The following is a 20,131-nucleotide window of genomic DNA, read 5'->3' as shown; positions in this document are numbered from 1 at the left end:
GGGACAAAAGAAGCCTTGGCCAAAGGTTCGATTCAGATTTTATAGCTGTGGGAGTGGCACGTGGTTACGAGGATAGGGGTGAGGCGCCAAGTCATGCGTCATGGCAGCAATTTTGGGCGGAGAGGGGAGCGAGGGTGATAGGTTGGGGATGATGATGTACCCACATGGTAGAGAGAGATAAGAGGGAGAGGGGATCGGGCGTGCGTGGAAGAAATAGACGTCACAAAAAACTATTTTTAATGCTTCTCTGAATATCATCATTCAGAAGCTACAAAACTCCTCTCGACTAACTTCTAATAATAATAACTTTTACTTTTCAAAAACCATTTTTAAAAACCAACTGTTTGGTTTAACTTTTTACTTCTAACCAGTAAAAACCAGCAGAACCTGAACCAAAAAGCGGGAGAGTATGAGACTTCTGAGGGGAGGAAGCAGCTTGTTAACCCATGGACAAATGGCTGTGAAAGACAACAGCCCAATGGCAGCGAGATCCTTGCAAAAGCTTTGCAGCCATGCCTCGATTTGATGTGAGTAGCAGCCAGCCGGGAAGGGAGGCAGTGAAATGGACATGCACTGGTCAATCGCCTTTTTTTCTTTTTGGGGCTTAAGTGGAGTACCGAACTGAAGCACCAACACAGGAAGAAAGCGAGTATGCAGTCACGTTTGTTGTAACACTACTCTTAATATCATATTAAGACTCCAGTCTTGTTTTCCTAAAAATAAGACTTTGCAATTTACCCCATGTTTAGATTAAACCACAAAAGCTTACACATTCAACTCAGAGCTGGTGAAGAATGGCATGCAGCAAGTAAGCAAGGTGTACCAGCCTGCAGCTGCAACCTGACAAAACTTCTACTTGTAGTCTTGTACCTGCTACCATATGGCATAGAAGAAGGCATCCTAAGCAGCAGCCAGTAAAAACTTTTCAGACAGGAACACAGACTACATTCACAGGATCACAGCTCATAATAAAAACACAAACTGTACTGCTACAAATTCAAGGTCCCATAGAATGCTGCATTTCTAAGAAAACCAACCTGCTTTCTTACGATTTTTTACAAAAAACCCATGATTTTTTTACGGTTCAGATCGAAGGGCCATAAATTACTAGTACTGTACCAAACAAGACATGCATAGCATCAACAGGTACCAAACAAGGCCACCATTGAACACACAAACATTCATGAGTCGTTCAATCTCAGCTTGTACCAGTAAGTGATCTTCTGCTACTATATATATGCATACATTCCAATCGGTCGTCTCCCTGGCAGGCACCCATAAGATGTCGAGGCAAGCCTAGCTATTTTTGGTATTAGCAGTACAAGTACCATAAAAAGCAATGCAAAGAGCCCCGAAAGAGAGCACATGCACACAAGCATCGGCATTTTTGAACCAATCCATCCGTGACCCTGAGAAACAGTACGTAGATTCCTTGAGAGGACGACACAGACTGACATGACTCAACCATATCACACCACCTACTACTTCTTGCAAGAACAAGGTTCCAAGAACGAGAAGAGAATCACACCAGCAACCTCTCTACTTGTTGCAAGAACAAGAAGATCAGATAGAGATTAGATCTGCAGCAAGAAACAAGCAAGGAAGAATCAAAGAAGATGATTTAACTGCACCAAACCGATCACAAAGAAGATCAAGTCGCCGGGTAATATAAAACAAGTCATGGAGCTAGCAGGTGGCATATCATCACAAACAGCATGATGAATTACGCAGGGAAGAGCAGGCCAGAGATGAGGAAATTAAATAATTTGCAGCAAATAGTAGCATCAAGTTGGGAAATAGTCAGAGAACTGACCTAATTAGGGAGGCGGCAGAAGTGCCAATAGGAAGTAATTAACTTGTAGCAGTAGTCCATGAACTAGTAGCTAGACTAGCTAGGGATTGTAGCAAGAACTCGCTAGAGATGGTAGTAGTAGTAGTAGATGAGGAAGAGCTAGCCAGAGATCCTAGAGATCGATGGAGGCGAGTGGTGCATGCGGTAGCATACATGGGGCGCGGCCGCGCGTCGCGCGGTTGGGTGCACGGCGAGCGGCTCTGGCGTTCTTGGACATGGATGTTCACGCCGCGGCTCCGGGCGGCGGCGGTGGCGGCATCTGGTGGTGGTGGTGATGGTGGTGGCCGTTGCCGTCGTGGGAGGAGATGACTGGGGCCGGGACCGGGTGCGCCGCCGCCTTCTTGCGCTTCTTCTTCTCGTAGCTGACGCCGCGAGCGCGGGACTGGTGGTCGCGGACCTCACGGAGGTAGAGCCTGACGGCGCGAGCGCCGAAAGGGTTGTTCTCAGGCCGGCCGCCGTTCTCCTCGTAGGCGGCACGCAGCCTGCCCACGAGCGCGTCGAGGCTTCCCCACGCTTGGCGCAGCGGGCACGGGCAGGGCGCGGGCGGCGCCGGGTGGCCGAAGAAGGGGCAGGCCGAGGTGTGCACCTTGGTCTTGCCGAACTGGTCGAGGTAGCGCAGGAACTCGAGCACGTGCGCGCCGCTGCACCGCGCGAGCGACAGCGGCGGGCGGTGGTTCCGCAGGTACTGCCCGAACGTGTTCCAGTCCCGGCGCTTCTGCGATTCGTACCTGCTCGGCGACGCCACCGCCCCCCCGGCCGGCGACGCCACCGCCCCCCCGGCCGGCGACGCCACCGACGACACGGCCCCCGACGCGGCGCCCAAGCCGCCGCCGCTGTTGTCGGAGTGCGGGCTGTCCGGGTGCGGCACCAGGTCCATCTGACAACCAACCAAGAACCGACCAACTGATCAGCAAGCAGCGAGCTTGATAGCGTCAGAAGCAAGCGGAGATCTATCTATCGACGACTAGGTGCAGGCGCGCGCCCGGGGTGGCCTCCTGGGGAGCCGTGATCCTGTGACAGAGAACGCCGCACCCGCGCCCGTGCGGTATAAATAGTGTTCGCGACCGCTACTACCACACACACACCTGCCTCGCTTCACTTCACCTCACCTCACCTCACTTGGCTCCCCTCTTCTCCTCGAGACGGCCAGTCACCCAGCCGCCAGAGCGGAACACGGCTTCGCCTCCAAGATCGCCGGAGACAGACGACGGCAGCTCGCTTGCTCACCGCATGCTGGCTCTTGTGAGTAAGCGGGAGGCGAGCTTGGGGTGAAGGGGGGAGGGGAGGCAGGAGCAAGGGGCGGGTCTGAGTATTAATTGGAGCAGCGAGGGCGAAGGGGGGTTGTGCTGTGCGTGCCACAGTGAGTGCAAGTGAACGGGGGAGGAGACAGTGGGCAGTGAAAGGTGATGTGACGGGAGGAAAAGTTAAAATGGCGAGGGGAGGGGGCGGTGACAAGTGAAATATCATCGGTACGGAAACGATTAAAAAATCCGCTGACGAGCCTGGCGGCGAGCGGAGGCCGGAGGATCGAGGAGGCCGGGGACCGAGGAGGAGGAGCGCGCTCGCGGATGGTTCCGCCGGCGTCGGTCGCCGCCGCGGGGCACGGGAATGGGGATGGGAATTTGTGTTGCTGGCTGCTTGTCGGTGTTGGCGCGCTCGACTTAAATTTTGACCGGAATTGCTTCGGCTTACGAAGATCCATCCGTGCTTTGGTGAGATCTCGGCATGTTTGTCCCTTTTGTGCCTTACGTATCGGATGGAGGTTCCGTTAAAAAAATAGTGTTTGCGTTAGAATCCAGAATAATATGGTTATTACGGTAGAATACGATTATTTTCTATCATATTTATAAGATTGTTTAATGTTTAGATTACCATATACTCTATATAAAAAATACTAGGCTTAATATAAAATCATCTATTGTACTATATTCATCTTTTTACTTGGTAGTAACTTGGCACAGATTTGAGCCGTTGTGTCACCCTTAGAAGATGATCTAATCTCTATAATCTTATTTGAAGACTGTATAACTCATAGTTTAGTTATATTATCTATTCATAGATCGACTACCAACTAAAGTTTTTTCCGACCATCTTCAAATCAGGAGTTCTTTATTTTTCTGATCATAGATTAGTTTGTGTCGTCATGCTAACCCGTAGACATTCCTTGCCTTCAGACATCACTGCATCGGTTTCGATCTCTCCAGCGCCTCCTCTTCTCCAATAGCGTCATGGCATGACACGACGTGTTCATCGACACGGCTCCTCCTCACGACCCTTTTGAGTGACCTGGCTACAAGTAGTCATCACGTCAGATCATCGTCGTCGCCCCGTCATCCGTGAGCAAGAGCCTCAATCCACCAAAAATGAGGATGCCATTGCATGCCCTCCCAGGTTATAGCACCGACGCTTGTGGTCACACCATCATCACTAGAGCCGTCGTCGCCTCTCCAGGCAATGACTCCACCTCATGATGCATGTCCTCATCACCGCGCCAACTATCACTCCGAGTTAGCGTCTTCCTCTGACGCCTCCATGCCACCGTCGCCGCCCCATCGAGGCCGTCGCTACCGCCAATCGAGGTCCTCGTGCGAATTAACCTGACTTTGTGTACACGTGTGCTCGTGTTGGTGCTTTGGACCTGCACCCTCCTCCACGATTGTGATCACGATCACCTCGCTCTAGGCTACCTCGGCAACAAAAGAGCTATCATTATCTTGAGCAAATCGTCGACTTCTATTCCAGTCTAAGCATCCACATTACTCACACTAAGACCACGAGGGATGATAGTATATATGGTATTGTTATGGTAAAATATGATTAATTTACTTGTTACCTATAAGATTACTTGAGATACATCATACTATGTACTCTATATAAATAGCTCACGAGACTAAATACAAATAATTTATTATAGTACATTCATCTTTCTACATTTAGGATATAGGAAATTATTTTGTTTACTATATATAGGAGTTGAACTATTTGTTGTGTCCTGCAGAATTTATGTATAATTCAAAATAGACCTTGATTTTAAATGATGTACTCAGTGTTTGTGTCTTTCCACTATCTATACTTCTATAAAATATATGAGTGATGATAGATTCGATCGATCTCTATTGTTCATCTTAGTTGATCAAATTGTTACCGTGTAAAGTTGGACTTCATTACTCCTTTCAAAAATACTTTCAATCTTCTATTATTTACTTTTCATACCTAGACGTCTAATATTTATCTTCTATATTTAGACTTCCAATGTTTCATATGACCTATGCATGGCAAGTAAGAAAACAAATCTTATTTCCACATATGTGAAATGACAGCCGGTACACCTATGTTGATAAGTTTACCTTAAAACAATACAGTATATGTTAAAGGAGAAAAAAAAAATCTTTCATGTGACCTATGCATGCCAAGAAATATTCTTATTTTCACATTTATACAGTCGGTTATGCTCTTCTGATTTTTTAGTGAGATTACAAAAAGTATTTTTGTGTTTCAGTTTGTTATTCACTTATCCTTTTAAATATGATTTATCCTGGTTCTTTGCATTCTTTTCATTGCAAGCATGTGTTGTTTACTGTGATGTCTCCTACCCAATTAAATTGTGAATGCATTAGTATTTTTACCTCATTAAAGTTGATTGTTGCCCCTCTTTCATTCCTGAATCTTTTATCTATACTATACAACAAACACTATTTTTCTTATTTTGTTGTGCATCAATTCAGTATATTCACTGTGACTAGAAGTGAGTCTGTTGCCTCTATTAAGTCATTACGCAAGAAAATTTACATATAGGGTATTATTTACACAATCAACTTGTAATAAGCTGCATTTGTGTTACGCTATTCAAATGAACTGATAGATCAATGAGTATTAGATGGAGTAATAGTATTTATCAGTACAAGGAATTATGATTATATCATTTTGTTCAATTTAATTTGCATTGTCCTTACTTATTTCTTATCATCCTGACGAGTCAACAATTGAATAACTGATCTTACAAAATCTTGGTCACGCTTTTCGTCGAAGGAGTCTAAACTCTGGCACTCTTTTGAATCACAATATATTTGATTACATATACGCAATACGTGTGTGGTTGCTAGTAGATATAAATCGTCTACCGTTCACCGTATCTCTCTTGAACACACCACAGTTCGCTAATACATGGTGCATTGGTGCGTAGGCGGTAGGCCCCATGCGGGAATTCTGGATCTCTATAAAGAAATAATTATTTCATGTAAAATTCTTGCAAGGCTCAGGTTAACTCCAACGTTACAAACAGGCCATAAAAACGTACAAGCAGGGCCAAGGAATATCGTAACGAGAAAATGACATATACGAGCATTAGAGGTTTCTCCTATATATGTACACTCTAGTGTAAAGTAGTAGTGTACAATCTGAACTATGTAGGTTTAATGGCAAAAATCCAAAAATAGAAAACAAATGCTACCATATTTAAAAAATAGATAATATATCGATGTATTGTAAATCTAGCACATGTATTTAGGACTTTAAACTTCGAAAAATTGATTCCGATACCTGAGGTACCTAATATGATATTGTTCACCGTATTCGGTACCTTATACAGGCCAGCCTTGCTTCGTCCCACCACGTCGCGTCTTGCCGTGTGTCGTTTCGGGGATGAATAGAATACAGTAACATACTTTGTTTTATTAGAGCATAAACGAATAAATAAAAAAAAGGAAAACTTGATGAGTGAATGTGTGTCATTTCGTGTCATCTTTCTGCACAGAGTGTAGTACCTATTGGTGATAGTAGGGCTGAATAGAGTGCAATAGCACAACTTAGTTTTATCAAGTCATGAGCGAATCAATAAATAAAGGAAAATAATGAGTAGTGTGTGCAAATTTATTTTAACGTAATTTTGTTGATATTTTATTATTCATTTAATGTATTTGTGTATGTAACTTTGTAGGGAAGTAACGTTGAGAGGATACAAAATCTAATTTGTCGAACAATAATATTTGTGAAGTACGATTATCATATAAACCGGTATAGAGGTTATATACATTGACAAACAGTACATAGGATATGAGGTTTTTCATCATTTCGCGAATGGACCCTAACATAAAGAGATGACGATAACAAATGTTGGCATGTACGGTACTCCTAAAGACTAACTTCATAACTGTCACTGCTAAACCAAACGTACCTTAAGGAATGAAAAATAGACCGAGTTACAATAAATACTCTCTATTGAGTGTACCTAGGATATTTTCCGTTCCACAGAGCATCGGGGCCCTCTGGTTTAGCGCGATGGGCTCTCTCCCGTTTCCTTTCCCTTTCTACTCTACGTGCCCGCGACGTGCTCCTTCACTACCTCCCTCACACGCTCCTCCTCCTGACGCTTGAGTCGTAGTTCCTCCTGTTGTTGCTCATACTCCAGGCGTTCGTACACTTCCCTCCTCCACCGCATGCTCATGCCGATCCACCGCTTCTAGTACACATTTTGCTCCATGTCCAGCAATTTCATGAAGTCATAGATAGGAGAAGGAGACTGGACAAATAAAATAAGAGTGTAGATTAGTAAGATAGTGAATGAAATCGTATGAAAAGTACCATATTAGTGATATATGTCACTATACCAGTGGGTACTCATATGGTCCATGTCAAGGCTTGTCGTATTGGTAGTTGGCACACATTAAGAAGTGTAGGTCATATGTATAAGATATGTCCTGAGACTCGCGAAGCCTACAAGGTTCGCCATAAAAGCACATAGGCGGTTTGACCTCTTGGGGATGAAAATCCTCAAATATTTTTTGGATAGGCTTGGTGGAGCTGAGAGAGACATTGTAGTTGAGAGAGCTAAGGATGGAGTGGTCTATCCATGGATGAATGTGAGGTTATTTATGGTGGCTGGGGATTGGTGCATGGATTGAGTGCATGGGCTTGGCTGAGGGATAGAGCATATGATTCATTGTGAAAGCTAGAAAAGTTGTGGCATTGATGCTTGACAAAGATTCTTTATGAAAGTTGTTGCTTGGTGTGGTCATTTTATTATGAAAAAGTTTAGAAATGAGTTATTATTGCCTCTATATGATGGTATAGAATCCTATGAAATTATTACCTGTGAAAGCTGTTAATTTTGAGTGGGTGTAGAAGTAACATCTATCCATTTGATCTTAATTCAAAGTCAAAGTCTGCTTTAAGCATTCATCCTAAAGCAAGCATAGACTGAGGTTGAATGGTTCATACAATCACATTGTTGATTTTAGAGTTGCAATTAATGTTAGTCCCCAAGATGCTGGTGATACATTGATATGTCTAAAGCCTAAGTTCACAAATACCTTTCATATGTTGGAAAGAATTATGCTTGGGTAGTACGTTAATATAATAAACTTACCATCACATTGTTAACAAATAGTTTAAAAATAGTTCATAAACATAATAAATAATCATGTCTGCCATTTCCATAGTTTATAGTGCATAGATGTTGAATACCTAGATCATCTCAAGATAGTAGAGGGAAGTGGCGACGCAAATTAGCGAAAGAATGCTAGCTGTGTCAGTCAATGCTATCAGGGTAAGATGGTTGTCGTCTGCGACGTGGTAATAGGAAGTTGTAAGGATGGGTACCAGCAAATCCACCATTATTTTCAGGATCATCAATGTCCTCCGGAGATAGAGGCCTCGGAGGGAGGGGTTGTTGTGGCATGAAAACGTAGTCGTCATCGTCATCTTGAGCTATCACGGTAGTAGCATATCCTATTTCTTTGTCGGTTGTATGCCATCTCGATGTAGTGCGTGAACGTCCTCTTGCAGTGAACATTGAACCGTCTCCTGTATTGCTGCTGGAACGTCGAAGCATTAGGGGCATGAAATCATCATCATCATCCTCATCATTTTCTAGATGAGTAGTAGAGAGCGCCCATGTACCCCTTAGGTTCGCTGACCGTTGTCGTCTTCTATACAAACCAGACATGACACCCCCACCGAAGAGCATATACATCTCTAAGAAGTTTGTGATATCTTTGTTGATCTACAATGCGTTTTTCGAGAACACGTAACGCAAAAGAGGAGCATTCAAATCAATGGAAAAACGATAAGTAGGGTGAGCACATAGGAAATTATGAACCTGAATGTGGGATGCATATTGGTCAGGTAACATCACTATCGTTCTTTGCCTTCTAGAGAAACCTAGAACAGAAGGATGGTCGGCTAGTTCGCACACTCTGAGATATGTTTGACGTTACTCGTGCAAAGGGCCCAAAGGTCATCAGTGGTTATTGGAGCAGAGCGGTTAACGCGGAACATAAGGATCTTGCATGCAATTTAGCGACAGCTTGGATTAGGTTGCTCACTTTGAAGGGATCATCCTTCCCTTCACGCACAACCTGCAATGAGGTATTAAGTGCTATATAGATCGTTGTATCCTGATCCGCTAACTCTGCCCTGTATGTACCATGAAGAAGGATGCTCATGCAGCAGTGTGGACGCCCCTAGGACGTGCTCCGACGGAGTTCGGTGTGCCGAAGGCTCGCCCTGCTAGTACCACTGTAAACCCCGAGGTGCATCAGGATATTGGAGTACTATACGCTAATGAGCTCGGTGAAGCTAGCGGCCTGCATTGCAGTATCCCAGTCAAAATCATACGTGCCGCTCTAGTCAGACGTCTGCTACGTGTAGTCAACGATGTCCTCGTGATGATTCGATGCTATAGGCGGAGATGTTAGCGTAAATTGAGGAGATTGTTTCCACTGCGGGGCCTGTGAACCCAATGTACACTGCTCGGGCGTAGGAGCTTGCGTGCACTCCTCGCGATGCTCTGAAGCAGAAGGTGCCTCTTGTGACTGTGCCTGAACGAGTTCATCACGGGCACTGGACTAGCGCCTACTGTAGGAGGCATGGGACAGGTCCATAGCTGGGGGTAGGTCATACCCCCTTTAACGCAGGGCACAATCACCTAGACCACGTATAGTGGACAGGAAGTGGGACCCTCTCATCCTCATGTAGTCCTGGAGAGGGTTCTAATCCCTCCACGTTGAAGACTTGCTTGCTTTCCCACAAGCTTGCTTCGCCTACGTATGCATCTCGTACCTCTCTTTGGTCCATATAAGATGAGGGTTATATCAGTAATACAGAGGTTTAACCAATAAAAATCGTTATAAGTACTGCAACACTTACCATAACATGAAGAAGGCATGCACGATCCTCGGGGAAGGGTCTAGGGCCTAGCTTTACAAGTCCGTTGAGTAAGGTGGCACATGTTCGCGGATGGTACCACGAAACGTACTTCAGTACATGGCATCGTCGTATTGTCTAGCAGGAACAACAACATCTACCGCGGCTGACTTCGTCCACCTCTATAGGTTCTCGGCATTCATGGATGCCTAGTCCCGCATGCCTCCGTCCTCCTATGTGCTTCTCCTGTACGTGACAAAAACAGTAATAATTTATTAACATAGATCACCAAAGGTACTAATGCTATCTACAATAACACACTTATTTGTGCGCCCGACCGACGTCTCGTGGGGGAGGTATTGGCACCACTTGTCGGTACTCGAATTGCCTCTATACACGCTCAGGGGAATATGCTTCTAATTTGTTCATGTACAACAAGAAGAATTGGGTCATCCATAAGTCCGAGTCACGCCAACAATATGATGTGATGAGCTCTCTAGTCGCAATTTTAGCCACTCGTGCCATACGGCATGGATCCCACTCATGCCATACGCCAACAATATGATGTGATGAGCCCTCTAGTCACTAAGGATGTACAAATTAATGATCACTCGAGAGTAGCTACTATGGTCTTACAGTTGACTCCATCTTAGCCTAGCATGCATCCACCGATATCCCATCGTATGCCTCATGTCATCTGCAATGCCATCGGAGATGGAGACTGGATAGTAGCTCTTGACCACCCAAGACCGACAAACATGGAGTTACTCCAGCTCCATAGCTGTAAGAGGTGTAGGAAGTCTATAACTGATCCCTTTTTCTTTGATCGCTGGATTGTATCACACAATCCTCTGTACATGGCAGCCAGCACGCAGATCCCCAACTATAGGATGTCGGCTCATAAGGATGTGATGCGAGCTGACTAGCTAACCATACAATATAGGGGATGACATAATCGTCTGTCATGTTGCAGAACATGATGCCACCCAATAGACGTACAAGTACACCTTATAGTGTTGTAAAACTGTAGCCTCGTTCGCATCCGGTGGGCATGGATCAAACTATGGCAGCCCATGAATCCAAGACATGGAGAGGCAATATCCTTCTTATCATATTGCACACCAAACCTACAAGATGCAGAAGGTCAATAAAGCTTGAATAGCACTGCAATATTTAAAGTGCATTACATAACAAATAATTACCTGCTCTCAATATAACTCTTCCAATGCTCCTTTGCTAGTCACAAAACTACTAATGAGATGCCTCTGATTGGTAGTCTGGTCAGCATGGCCACGTCCCTTAATGTTACGGCTATCTCACCAAAAGGAAAGTGAAACATGTGCATCTTAGAAGCCACCAGTCGACGAGACCTATAAGCAGTGGCTCCTCAACTGGCGTGAGAGGTATCCTATCACCACCCGCCATGAGAGCTTCGGCTATCATAAAAGCGAAAGGTAGTAGTCCTGTCCATGCTAGTGGCTCATGAAATTGAGGGTCTAACTCCTTAATCGTGTAGACACTCCGGGCTCCTAATGGAAGCAACTGCAAAAGGTATCCAATACATGTACTGAGTTAGTAGCAAATTATCATTACAATTAAAAAGCACATATAATCGTGGTACCTGCTACCTTGTGAAAATCATTCATCCCCTATGGTTCTCGTCGTACCGCTGTTGAAGATGCTTTGGAAGACCATCATAAGCCATGATAAAGATTTCAAGCTACATGGTTCAATAAGTAGGTGAATAGAAAATTAGAATATATTACAAGCTTCATGGTTCAATAAATAGGTGAATAACAAGCTTCATGATTCAATAAAAAAAACATCGTATGCTATGCCAGTACCAAACGATATATTACAAAATAAGTAGTATAACTAATAGGTGAATAACAATTTATAATACAAAACATGACTGTGACTAACTTTAAACAACAAACTAAAATGCAACAACTCTAATACAATACAGTTTGATAGTGGCATAATAATTTACTGCCAAGTCGAGTATGTCCTCCTGTCATGGTCATGTTGTTTGCAAAGTTTGCTCTTGCGCAGGCCATCAATAGCATTTGCTTCATCCATGTCACCTTACAGCCTCGTGGCTCTAGGCCTTCTAGGATTTGTGCATCGTTCTCGGGGATAAGATACCCACTTAGCCCCCTCGATCGCTTTGTAGTTGCTTCCGATGTTGAAGGACCGCATTTTTGGAAGCCATGTGCTCCTCAATGCGTTGATCATGAAGTACGGTGCTATATACTGTGATATGTTATTGCCTCCCATGTCCTTGCAAGCGGCTAAGACATGCGGGCACGGGATATTATGCAGTTTTGGCTTATTGCATATGCACTTCACCTCATGAGGCCTAAGTTGACATTGATGCACGGTGCCCCCTGCGTTATACCCTGAAGCATACCTACGGTGGCACATGACCTTGAATTCATTGTTGGCCAGGTCAGAGATCCTCGTCCGATGAATGTGCGCCTTTTCCTCCTTTTGGATATAATTTTCTCTACCTTAGGTACGAACCGCGTGCTACAATTCATTCCATCATTACCACAATCTCGAAAGTAGTCCGCCGTTCTATAGAATGTGAGCTCAATGATGGCACATAACGGAAGGCCCTGTACTCCCTTTAGGATATTATTTAACACATCCGTTATGTTCGTTGTTATGATGGTGTACCTAATATGGGATATAATAATTTTAGAATGCCTATTTACATAAGAAAGGGTACAATGTGATAATTTAATTATATGTGCTAACCTGACACAGTGAATGTCATAAATTAGGGCCTAACGCTCCGTCGGCTTCCCCGCTATCCACTGGCTAAATATAGCACGTGAATGGCTAACGATAGTTTGTCTCCCAACCATTTGCGTTCGTAGATGGTCCTCCTGTACTTGTTGATCTGCCATCATCTTGCGAGTGGTCTCATTTAACTCTTTGCATATCACTTTAAACTCCGCGTGCTGGTTCTATGGACACAACCTTTTAAATATCTTTACAAAAGACTTATTGCGGTACCTTGTGTACAAGTTCGCTCCCAAGTATCGTATGCATCATCTTCTCTCCACATCAGGCTATACAATAGAGTTGTTTGTGCTATAATACAGCACGTCCAACACATCCAAAAGGCCCTTGTTGCGGTCTGAGATAATGCAAACTCGTTCCCTATTTTTCATGACACGTGTCCTCACCAAAGTGAGGAACCATAGCTAGCTATCATTGTTCTTACTCTCAACCATTGCAAAGGTGAGAGGAATGATCTGATTATTTGCATCCGCCGCTATCGCTGTCATAAGGGTACCATAGTACTTGCCGCTCAGAAATGTGGCATCAACACATAAAACCAGCCTGCAATGTCTGAAAGCTTCAATGCATTGTCCAAATGAGGTACCAGTCGATGGTGTTGTATTACCCATCCTCTAGCTTGATCGGCTCATCCGCTATGGTCCACTGAGTTACTGGATTCATTATTGCAATCTTCTGCAGTAGCATCGAAGCATAGTTGTAAGACTCCTCGAAGCTTCAAAATATCATCTTCAACACCTTCTACTTCGCTCACCACGCGGTGTGATAATTGATCAGCATACCCGTCTTAGTCTACACCTCCTCCATAATGAATTTTGGTGACAAACAAATGTTCGTGCCAGCAAGAGTGATGAGAAGTTGGGCTATGAACCTCGCATCAATGGTGTGACTCGTATTCCTAATAGCATCTTTGCTGCATATATGTGGGGTGTGTCTACTGATCACAAAATAGTTCTCATATTTCGGCATATGTGCTCGTACGGAGTAAGAACAATTTAGGTTCTTGATACACTTGACCTCATACTCCGTAGGGTTAGACCGGGCACACTTATGGTCCTTTCTTGTCATTACATCATAGTTGCTAATAAAGTGGATGACTTCCTACCTGTTACAAAACTGTTGCCTGACTTGGATGTCGCTTGGCATACCCAATTAGATAAGGTGTTATACTCAACGACGACGCAATTCAGTAGCCCAGCACCACGAAAGTACTGTATCGCAGGCATCGGTTTATCGTTGTCAGCAGCTTCTTCATTCTCGCTACCACCGGCTTCATCATCCATACATCCTGCATCTACCTCAGAAGGATCCACTCTAGCTCCCTCTCTACTGAAACTGCTCTCCCCGACATACCCTCCATCTTTTTCATGCATTACCTGCTGACTTGATCCTTCCACGATAGTCACTGCATCATCTTGCACCAGTCGTGGTACTATGTTTACGTACACCCCCATATCAAAGTTCTCCAATACCTTGCATGAGTGCAAAGCCCATGTGTTGTTCCTTCTCATCTCAAACAACGTATGGACAATGACCGAGCTGTTTGTAACAAGCCGTGGTCGCACACCATCCTGGACAACAGTATGGGATTGCTGGTTCACACGCCATCCAGGTCATTAGGTACCTCAACCGAACTCTGTATGTGCTGACAGTTCTGAATTGTTACGAGCCTTTCGTGCAAAATTATGAGATGTTCTCCATAATAAATATGGAAAGTCATACCGGATCAGCTAAACCAAGGTACATCTAATAAAATTACTATGTAGATGTATGTACAATACGCAACTAATTACGCCCCTCGATAAATAATAAATAAATTAACAATGCAAATTAAATAGTACTATACTTAACAATGCTAAATATTTAACTAATTAACAATACTAATTAAATCATCAATATTGAATTCAAATGAAATAATAATTAATTAATATTGAATTAAAATATTAATTAAACTAACATTAAAGTAATATTGACCAAATATTCAATCTTATTATAAATTGGCTTCAAAACTATTTTGGAAGCTAATTTTGCTAGATTTCTTTACACTAATTTACTCTTCCAGAAGTCAGAAGCATTAGAATGCGGCTCTCAACTCAGGTGATCATCTCCTTTTTACGGTGAATACTATTATGTCTATTATTCCTAGCAAAATTTCAGTGCGCACAGTTGACAATGCACTATTAACCTATTCATAGATTTCTTTATGCTGAGTGAGTTAAAGAGAGAAAGAGACTAGTCTACGGTGAATAGAAAACACTAAAAATATTGCTCTATTTGACTTCATAGTTGCTTCTTTTCTTTAACTAAGGGCAAATGTTTTTGTACGCACTACTATTTTAATAGATTGAATTAAAATACTGATTAAATAGGCGCACACCACTATAAATTAAAAATTTAAATTTGATAATTTTTGGTGTATTGTGATTTTAATCAAATCTTTCTGTTCAACCTAAGTTTTTTGAATCTTTTTAAAATTTATTTTTTATTCTTTACCCTTTCTTTTTTTTCTCTTTCCTCTCGTTGCACCGATACCCCACCTACACATATAGAGAGAATGCATGCACTAGACCACTACCCTACGCCATCGCTAGCACAAAGTGCCACCGCTATACCATTATGTTATTAAACTAATTAAATAATCTAATTACACTGACTAATCAAATTCATGCTAATTACTGTTATACAATCTACTTACTTTGACTAAACAAATAATTACTATTATACAAATTCACGCTAATTACTATTATACAAATTCACACTAATTACTATTATTGACTAAGCAAATAATCAAATTCATATAATCAAACTAAGCAAATAATTAAACAAATGTAATTGAATGGATTAAACAATCTACTTACTCTAATTACTATTATTCCTGCAAATATTAATTAATACGTCATTTAAGTACTTAATGTAACTCGCGCTGCGGCTCCTCCTCGTCTCGGACTGATTCTCCTCTCCTCTTGTTGCTGCTACTCCTCACCTCGCGCTTCTTCTCCTTTCCACGTGATGTGCTGCTGCTTCTCCTCTTCTCTCCTCCCTTGCTCATGCTGCTCGTCTCCTCTCTACTCGTGTTGTGGCTCCTTACCAGCCCACCCTCATCTTATAGTGCGGGGGCTAACTAATTAATGCAGGGACAACAGCGTGTGGGTTCAAAAAGCCGACAAAAGCGAAATGACGTGATACGACACGACCGAGCACACCGAAAGTAGCAACACGATGTGACTTGAGCAATGTTAGCCTATATTCGACACTTGAGGTGCTGAATAGGGCATAGAGAGTTTTTGATACTCGAGATGGAGTTTTCGGTCCTCAAGTATCGGAATTTTTTTTTCGGTGTTTGGGGGTATCGATTACATATATTAAATTTATAAATACGTCAATATATTATCTATTTTAATAAATAGAGTAACATTTATTATTTATTTTTAGATTTTTGTCCGATTTAACCCACCATCATATGTGCCCTAGCTTGCTACCTCCTAACAGTCCAGCTTTCCCTTTCAATGAAAAGCTTGGGCAGGGCGCAGCGAGCCCCACGGGCACTGTTCGCTCCCCTCGGAAGTGGTCTGTTTCGGTTCAGTGCTGCTGTTCTCGCTTTGACTCGCCGGACAATGGCCACTGCTCGCTCGCTCGCTCGGCCTATCCGGCTTGAATTGCCGTGATCAATCATGGACACCACTTGTATACACAACAGGAGATGGCTTTATGCTGCAGCAGTGCAACTCTGTGGGGATTGTTCATGATCGATTGCTAGATACATGAACTGAATTCGTGCGTCACTGTACTCTGAATTTTTTGCGATCAAGTGTTTCAGCGCTTTCTCTTGTGGGGATTTTTTACGAAAGTCTTTCTCTTGTCTTAGTTGTTGGTTCCATCCATCTATCCTCAAATGTATATTTGTTGAGATAGAAAAATATATATTATATTTCTGTCTCAAAATAGATAATATTTTAGTATATTTTATAATGTTCAAAACACATAACGTTCTACGATTTTAAAGTAACTTTATATTAAATTTTCTAATCTTATCTCCTTCATTAAATAACTTCTCTCCTAATACAAGTCTTATTTTTCACGTAATAAATAGTATTAAAAAACATAAGATATATATTTTATCATTCATCTTAATATTTATATACAACTTTAAAATATTATCTATTTTAAGATAGAATGAGTACATGACACTTCACTAAATATGCATGCATACATATAAATTATAAACATACATATAAATTATAAAGTAGATCGAATCTACCACGAAAACAGCTTGAACAGAAATAGAGAGATATATGTAAAGTTAGTGGGGAATTTGGGATTTTGGAGTGCATACGGAGCATACCTCGATACCAGGCAAACCCCAGTACCCCTTGTTATTGGTCTCTCTGGCACATTTATAGCCTAAACCTGATGGCGATGTTTTAAATCCCAACTATTTCAAACTTGATGATGATTTCAAACTTGATACTGATTTCAAACTTGCTGGTTTAGTCATTGTACCCTAATTCAAAATTAACTAGAATTAATTGGTCGTGTGGATATAAACTGAGTGTACAACCCACCTTTACCAACTATAAAAATGTTGTGGATCAAGAATGGCGACTAGAGAAAAAGTGAATATACGTCTTATAATTTTTTTGCGAAATAGATGATCGACTCATTGTTTACCTAACGCTTCTTAAAAAAGTACAAACGGAAGCATAAACATTAAAAAGACAAAACAAAAAAGAAAGTTTCAAAGCAATATGACTCTACGGATGGAATATGAACTATAGGCTCTATTCAAGACCATATTTTTAGCGCAAAAAACTTAACTTGAACAAAAAAAACAAAAATACAGTCACCAAAAGAAACATTTCTCCAAGTTGATGGTCCAGAGACAAGTGGATTCAAGACCCTCTTAAATACATAAATATATGAACGTTAATGCATCTAGCAACAAGTAGAACAACTTCTCAAGGTTGAAAAACCGCAGCTCAAAAGTAAAAACGATATCAATAAGAAAATAACAACCGAAAAAAGAAAACTTACAAATTTGCAAGGGAACAAATAGAGAGATTAGAAGGAGGAGAATTCAAGCATATGTAAAAACATAAACTTCATTACTCAAAGAGATCATCCCTATTTTAGACGGATTACAAATATTTTTTCTCTCGAAAACTCTCATATATTACATAGGCTAACCACTCATCTTTCTCTCCTCTAAATCCATAGCACTAGGATCTCAAATGGGTGACACAAGTGACTCAAGTGGCTGATTCAAACTCTCTCATAGCTCTACCCCTCTATTTATACGCCTAGAAAACTTTACTCCTAAGTTTCCTTACTTGTTACCAAAATACTCTTCTCTTGTAGTATACTCCTATCTATTACTAAGTACATTTTGGTTCATTTCTTGCTCCGTCCATCAAACGGCTGCGACGCCTTCACGACTTAGTTTTGTCTCGACGCAAGCTTCACGATGGTGCCACATTCTTATCCAATCCTCACACGGTTTTGAGGCCCAACTGTGAAACCCTCTGCATGCTTCTCAAAGTGTGACTCACCACTTGTTTACACCTTAAGCAAGCGTTCTGTTGTCGACATGTGTACTCCATCTAGTGATCATGACCGTCGGCAAGTCTCTTCAGCTCCCGATCCCTCGGACCGCCTTATCACTTGTACCGGCATGCCTTTCGCTTAACTTTGTCAACACACCGTCTTCATCCTCCATTTCATGCTTTGTTTGACCTCCATGTGTACAACTAGTATCACCCTTGACTCCGTCCGGCCTCCTTAATCATCCGGCACCAAGCACTCGCTTAGCCGCGATCACCCATCGTCGACCGCCAAGTTGCATCCGTTACCTACACACCATGAGACAAGCAAACATATTTCTCCAACTTCAACTTTAATTATTTCATAATCAAAATGCTCAAACCAAGCTCAAGCAATCCAAAACTCGACAAACCAAATCGATAACCTTATCAATCACTCATCACATATAAACCAAGACATATTTCAACTTGGTTTCTCAATCTCTCCCTTGATGAGTGCATTGATAACACCTCAAAGCACAAATATTTTGGTTTGAAGAAGATAGGCTTACCCAAGTGATCAAAAACTCAAGACAGAGTAAAAATATGTCACTTAACATAAGAAAAATTGCATAAGTCCTAAGAGAGGCAAATACAATCCAAAAACCACAAAAGAGCAATAAAAACTCAAAAACACAAAATTAAATGCCCCCTTGTTGAATGCACATTTTTCATTAATAGAAGATTTTTCTTTGATTTGGTGCATATTTTTCATTTCTCTTATTTTTCATTCATTTCTCTCCCTTTGGCAATACAAACATCAAGGACAAAATATTATGTAATGCATGAACATGCAAACCTAATGAGATTTTACAAGTATACCGCAAAGTATTTGCTAATTCTAGAAATATCAAAGAGCTACGGAAAGTAAGGAAGAAGCTTAGAATTGCACAAAGGCTCAAAAAGAGACAGTGACACAAAAACTTAAAGCTTCACAAGCTAAACTCAAAGAATTGGTTGATGCATTTAATTTCACATAGACAAATCATGTTTAAAGCAACCACCACATAAGCATCCACTTATACCGAGGTAATACAAGCATTAAGAACTAACAAACTTCAATATCAAACTAGACAAACAAGCATTCATGACAGTATATTTTGTAAACGCTCACATATGAAATCAAGACTTAGTTAGATCAAGTGATTTAAAACAAAATTAATCATTTAAGTATATTTCTTTTATTTTTATCCTCAAGTTGCTTCTTATCAAAGCAAAATGCCACGTGACTAGGTTTGATAAATATCTTGAGGCTTCAAGACAACCCTATTAGATCACATTTTGGCATAAGAAACTTGATTTTTCAAAGTTATTCAATTTTCTGTAAAATATCAAAGTTTCACAAGATCAATTCGAGTAGTGTCTTGAGACACAAGGAATACATGTTCTACTAAGATTCTATCATAAGCTAAATATTTGACAAAGATAGAAAATATAGGATAATATTCTCCAATCCACTGACTTGAACCAAGAAGGCTAGAGTAAGATATTCATCAAACTAGTCTTAACACAGGCATTGACTAAACCAAAATAATTACGAATATAGTGATAAAAAAATGTAGCATTTCATAGTCTATATGTTTCGTAAAATTGCCAAACTTTATCTTAAAGAAAGCTAGCTTGATTAAAATGTTTCATGTCGAAGTATCAAGAGGAGCCTAAGATTAAAAGCTTGATCTATACAATTACTCAACTTAGTCTAAATTCAAGTCTAGCAATCAAAAATGTAAAAGTCTACAAGTCAAAGCTCAAC

The 20,131-nt window shown here is 41.6% G+C and overlaps 1 protein-coding gene across 1 annotated transcript; it reads right to left on the bottom strand.

Moving 5' to 3' along the window:
- Nucleotides 1-1,020: 1,020 nt before the first annotated feature.
- On the bottom strand, nt 1,021-3,249 carry LOC133906892 (protein G1-like5). Its single transcript, XM_062348853.1, has 2 exons — nt 2,967-3,249; nt 1,021-2,729 (listed from the first exon to the last, which is right to left on the bottom strand). Exon 2 carries the CDS (start codon nt 2,727-2,729, stop codon nt 2,076-2,078), a length of 654 nt encoding a protein of 217 aa, XP_062204837.1. The 5' UTR covers nt 2,967-3,249; the 3' UTR covers nt 1,021-2,075.
- Nucleotides 3,250-20,131: the final 16,882 nt, after the last annotated feature.

Source organism: Phragmites australis, chromosome 24, assembly GCF_958298935.1.
Source record: "Phragmites australis chromosome 24, lpPhrAust1.1, whole genome shotgun sequence".
Taxonomy (NCBI): domain Eukaryota; kingdom Viridiplantae; phylum Streptophyta; class Magnoliopsida; order Poales; family Poaceae; genus Phragmites; species Phragmites australis.
The sequence above is the reverse complement of the archived record's forward strand: the minus strand, read 5'-3'. Positions and strand labels throughout refer to the sequence as shown.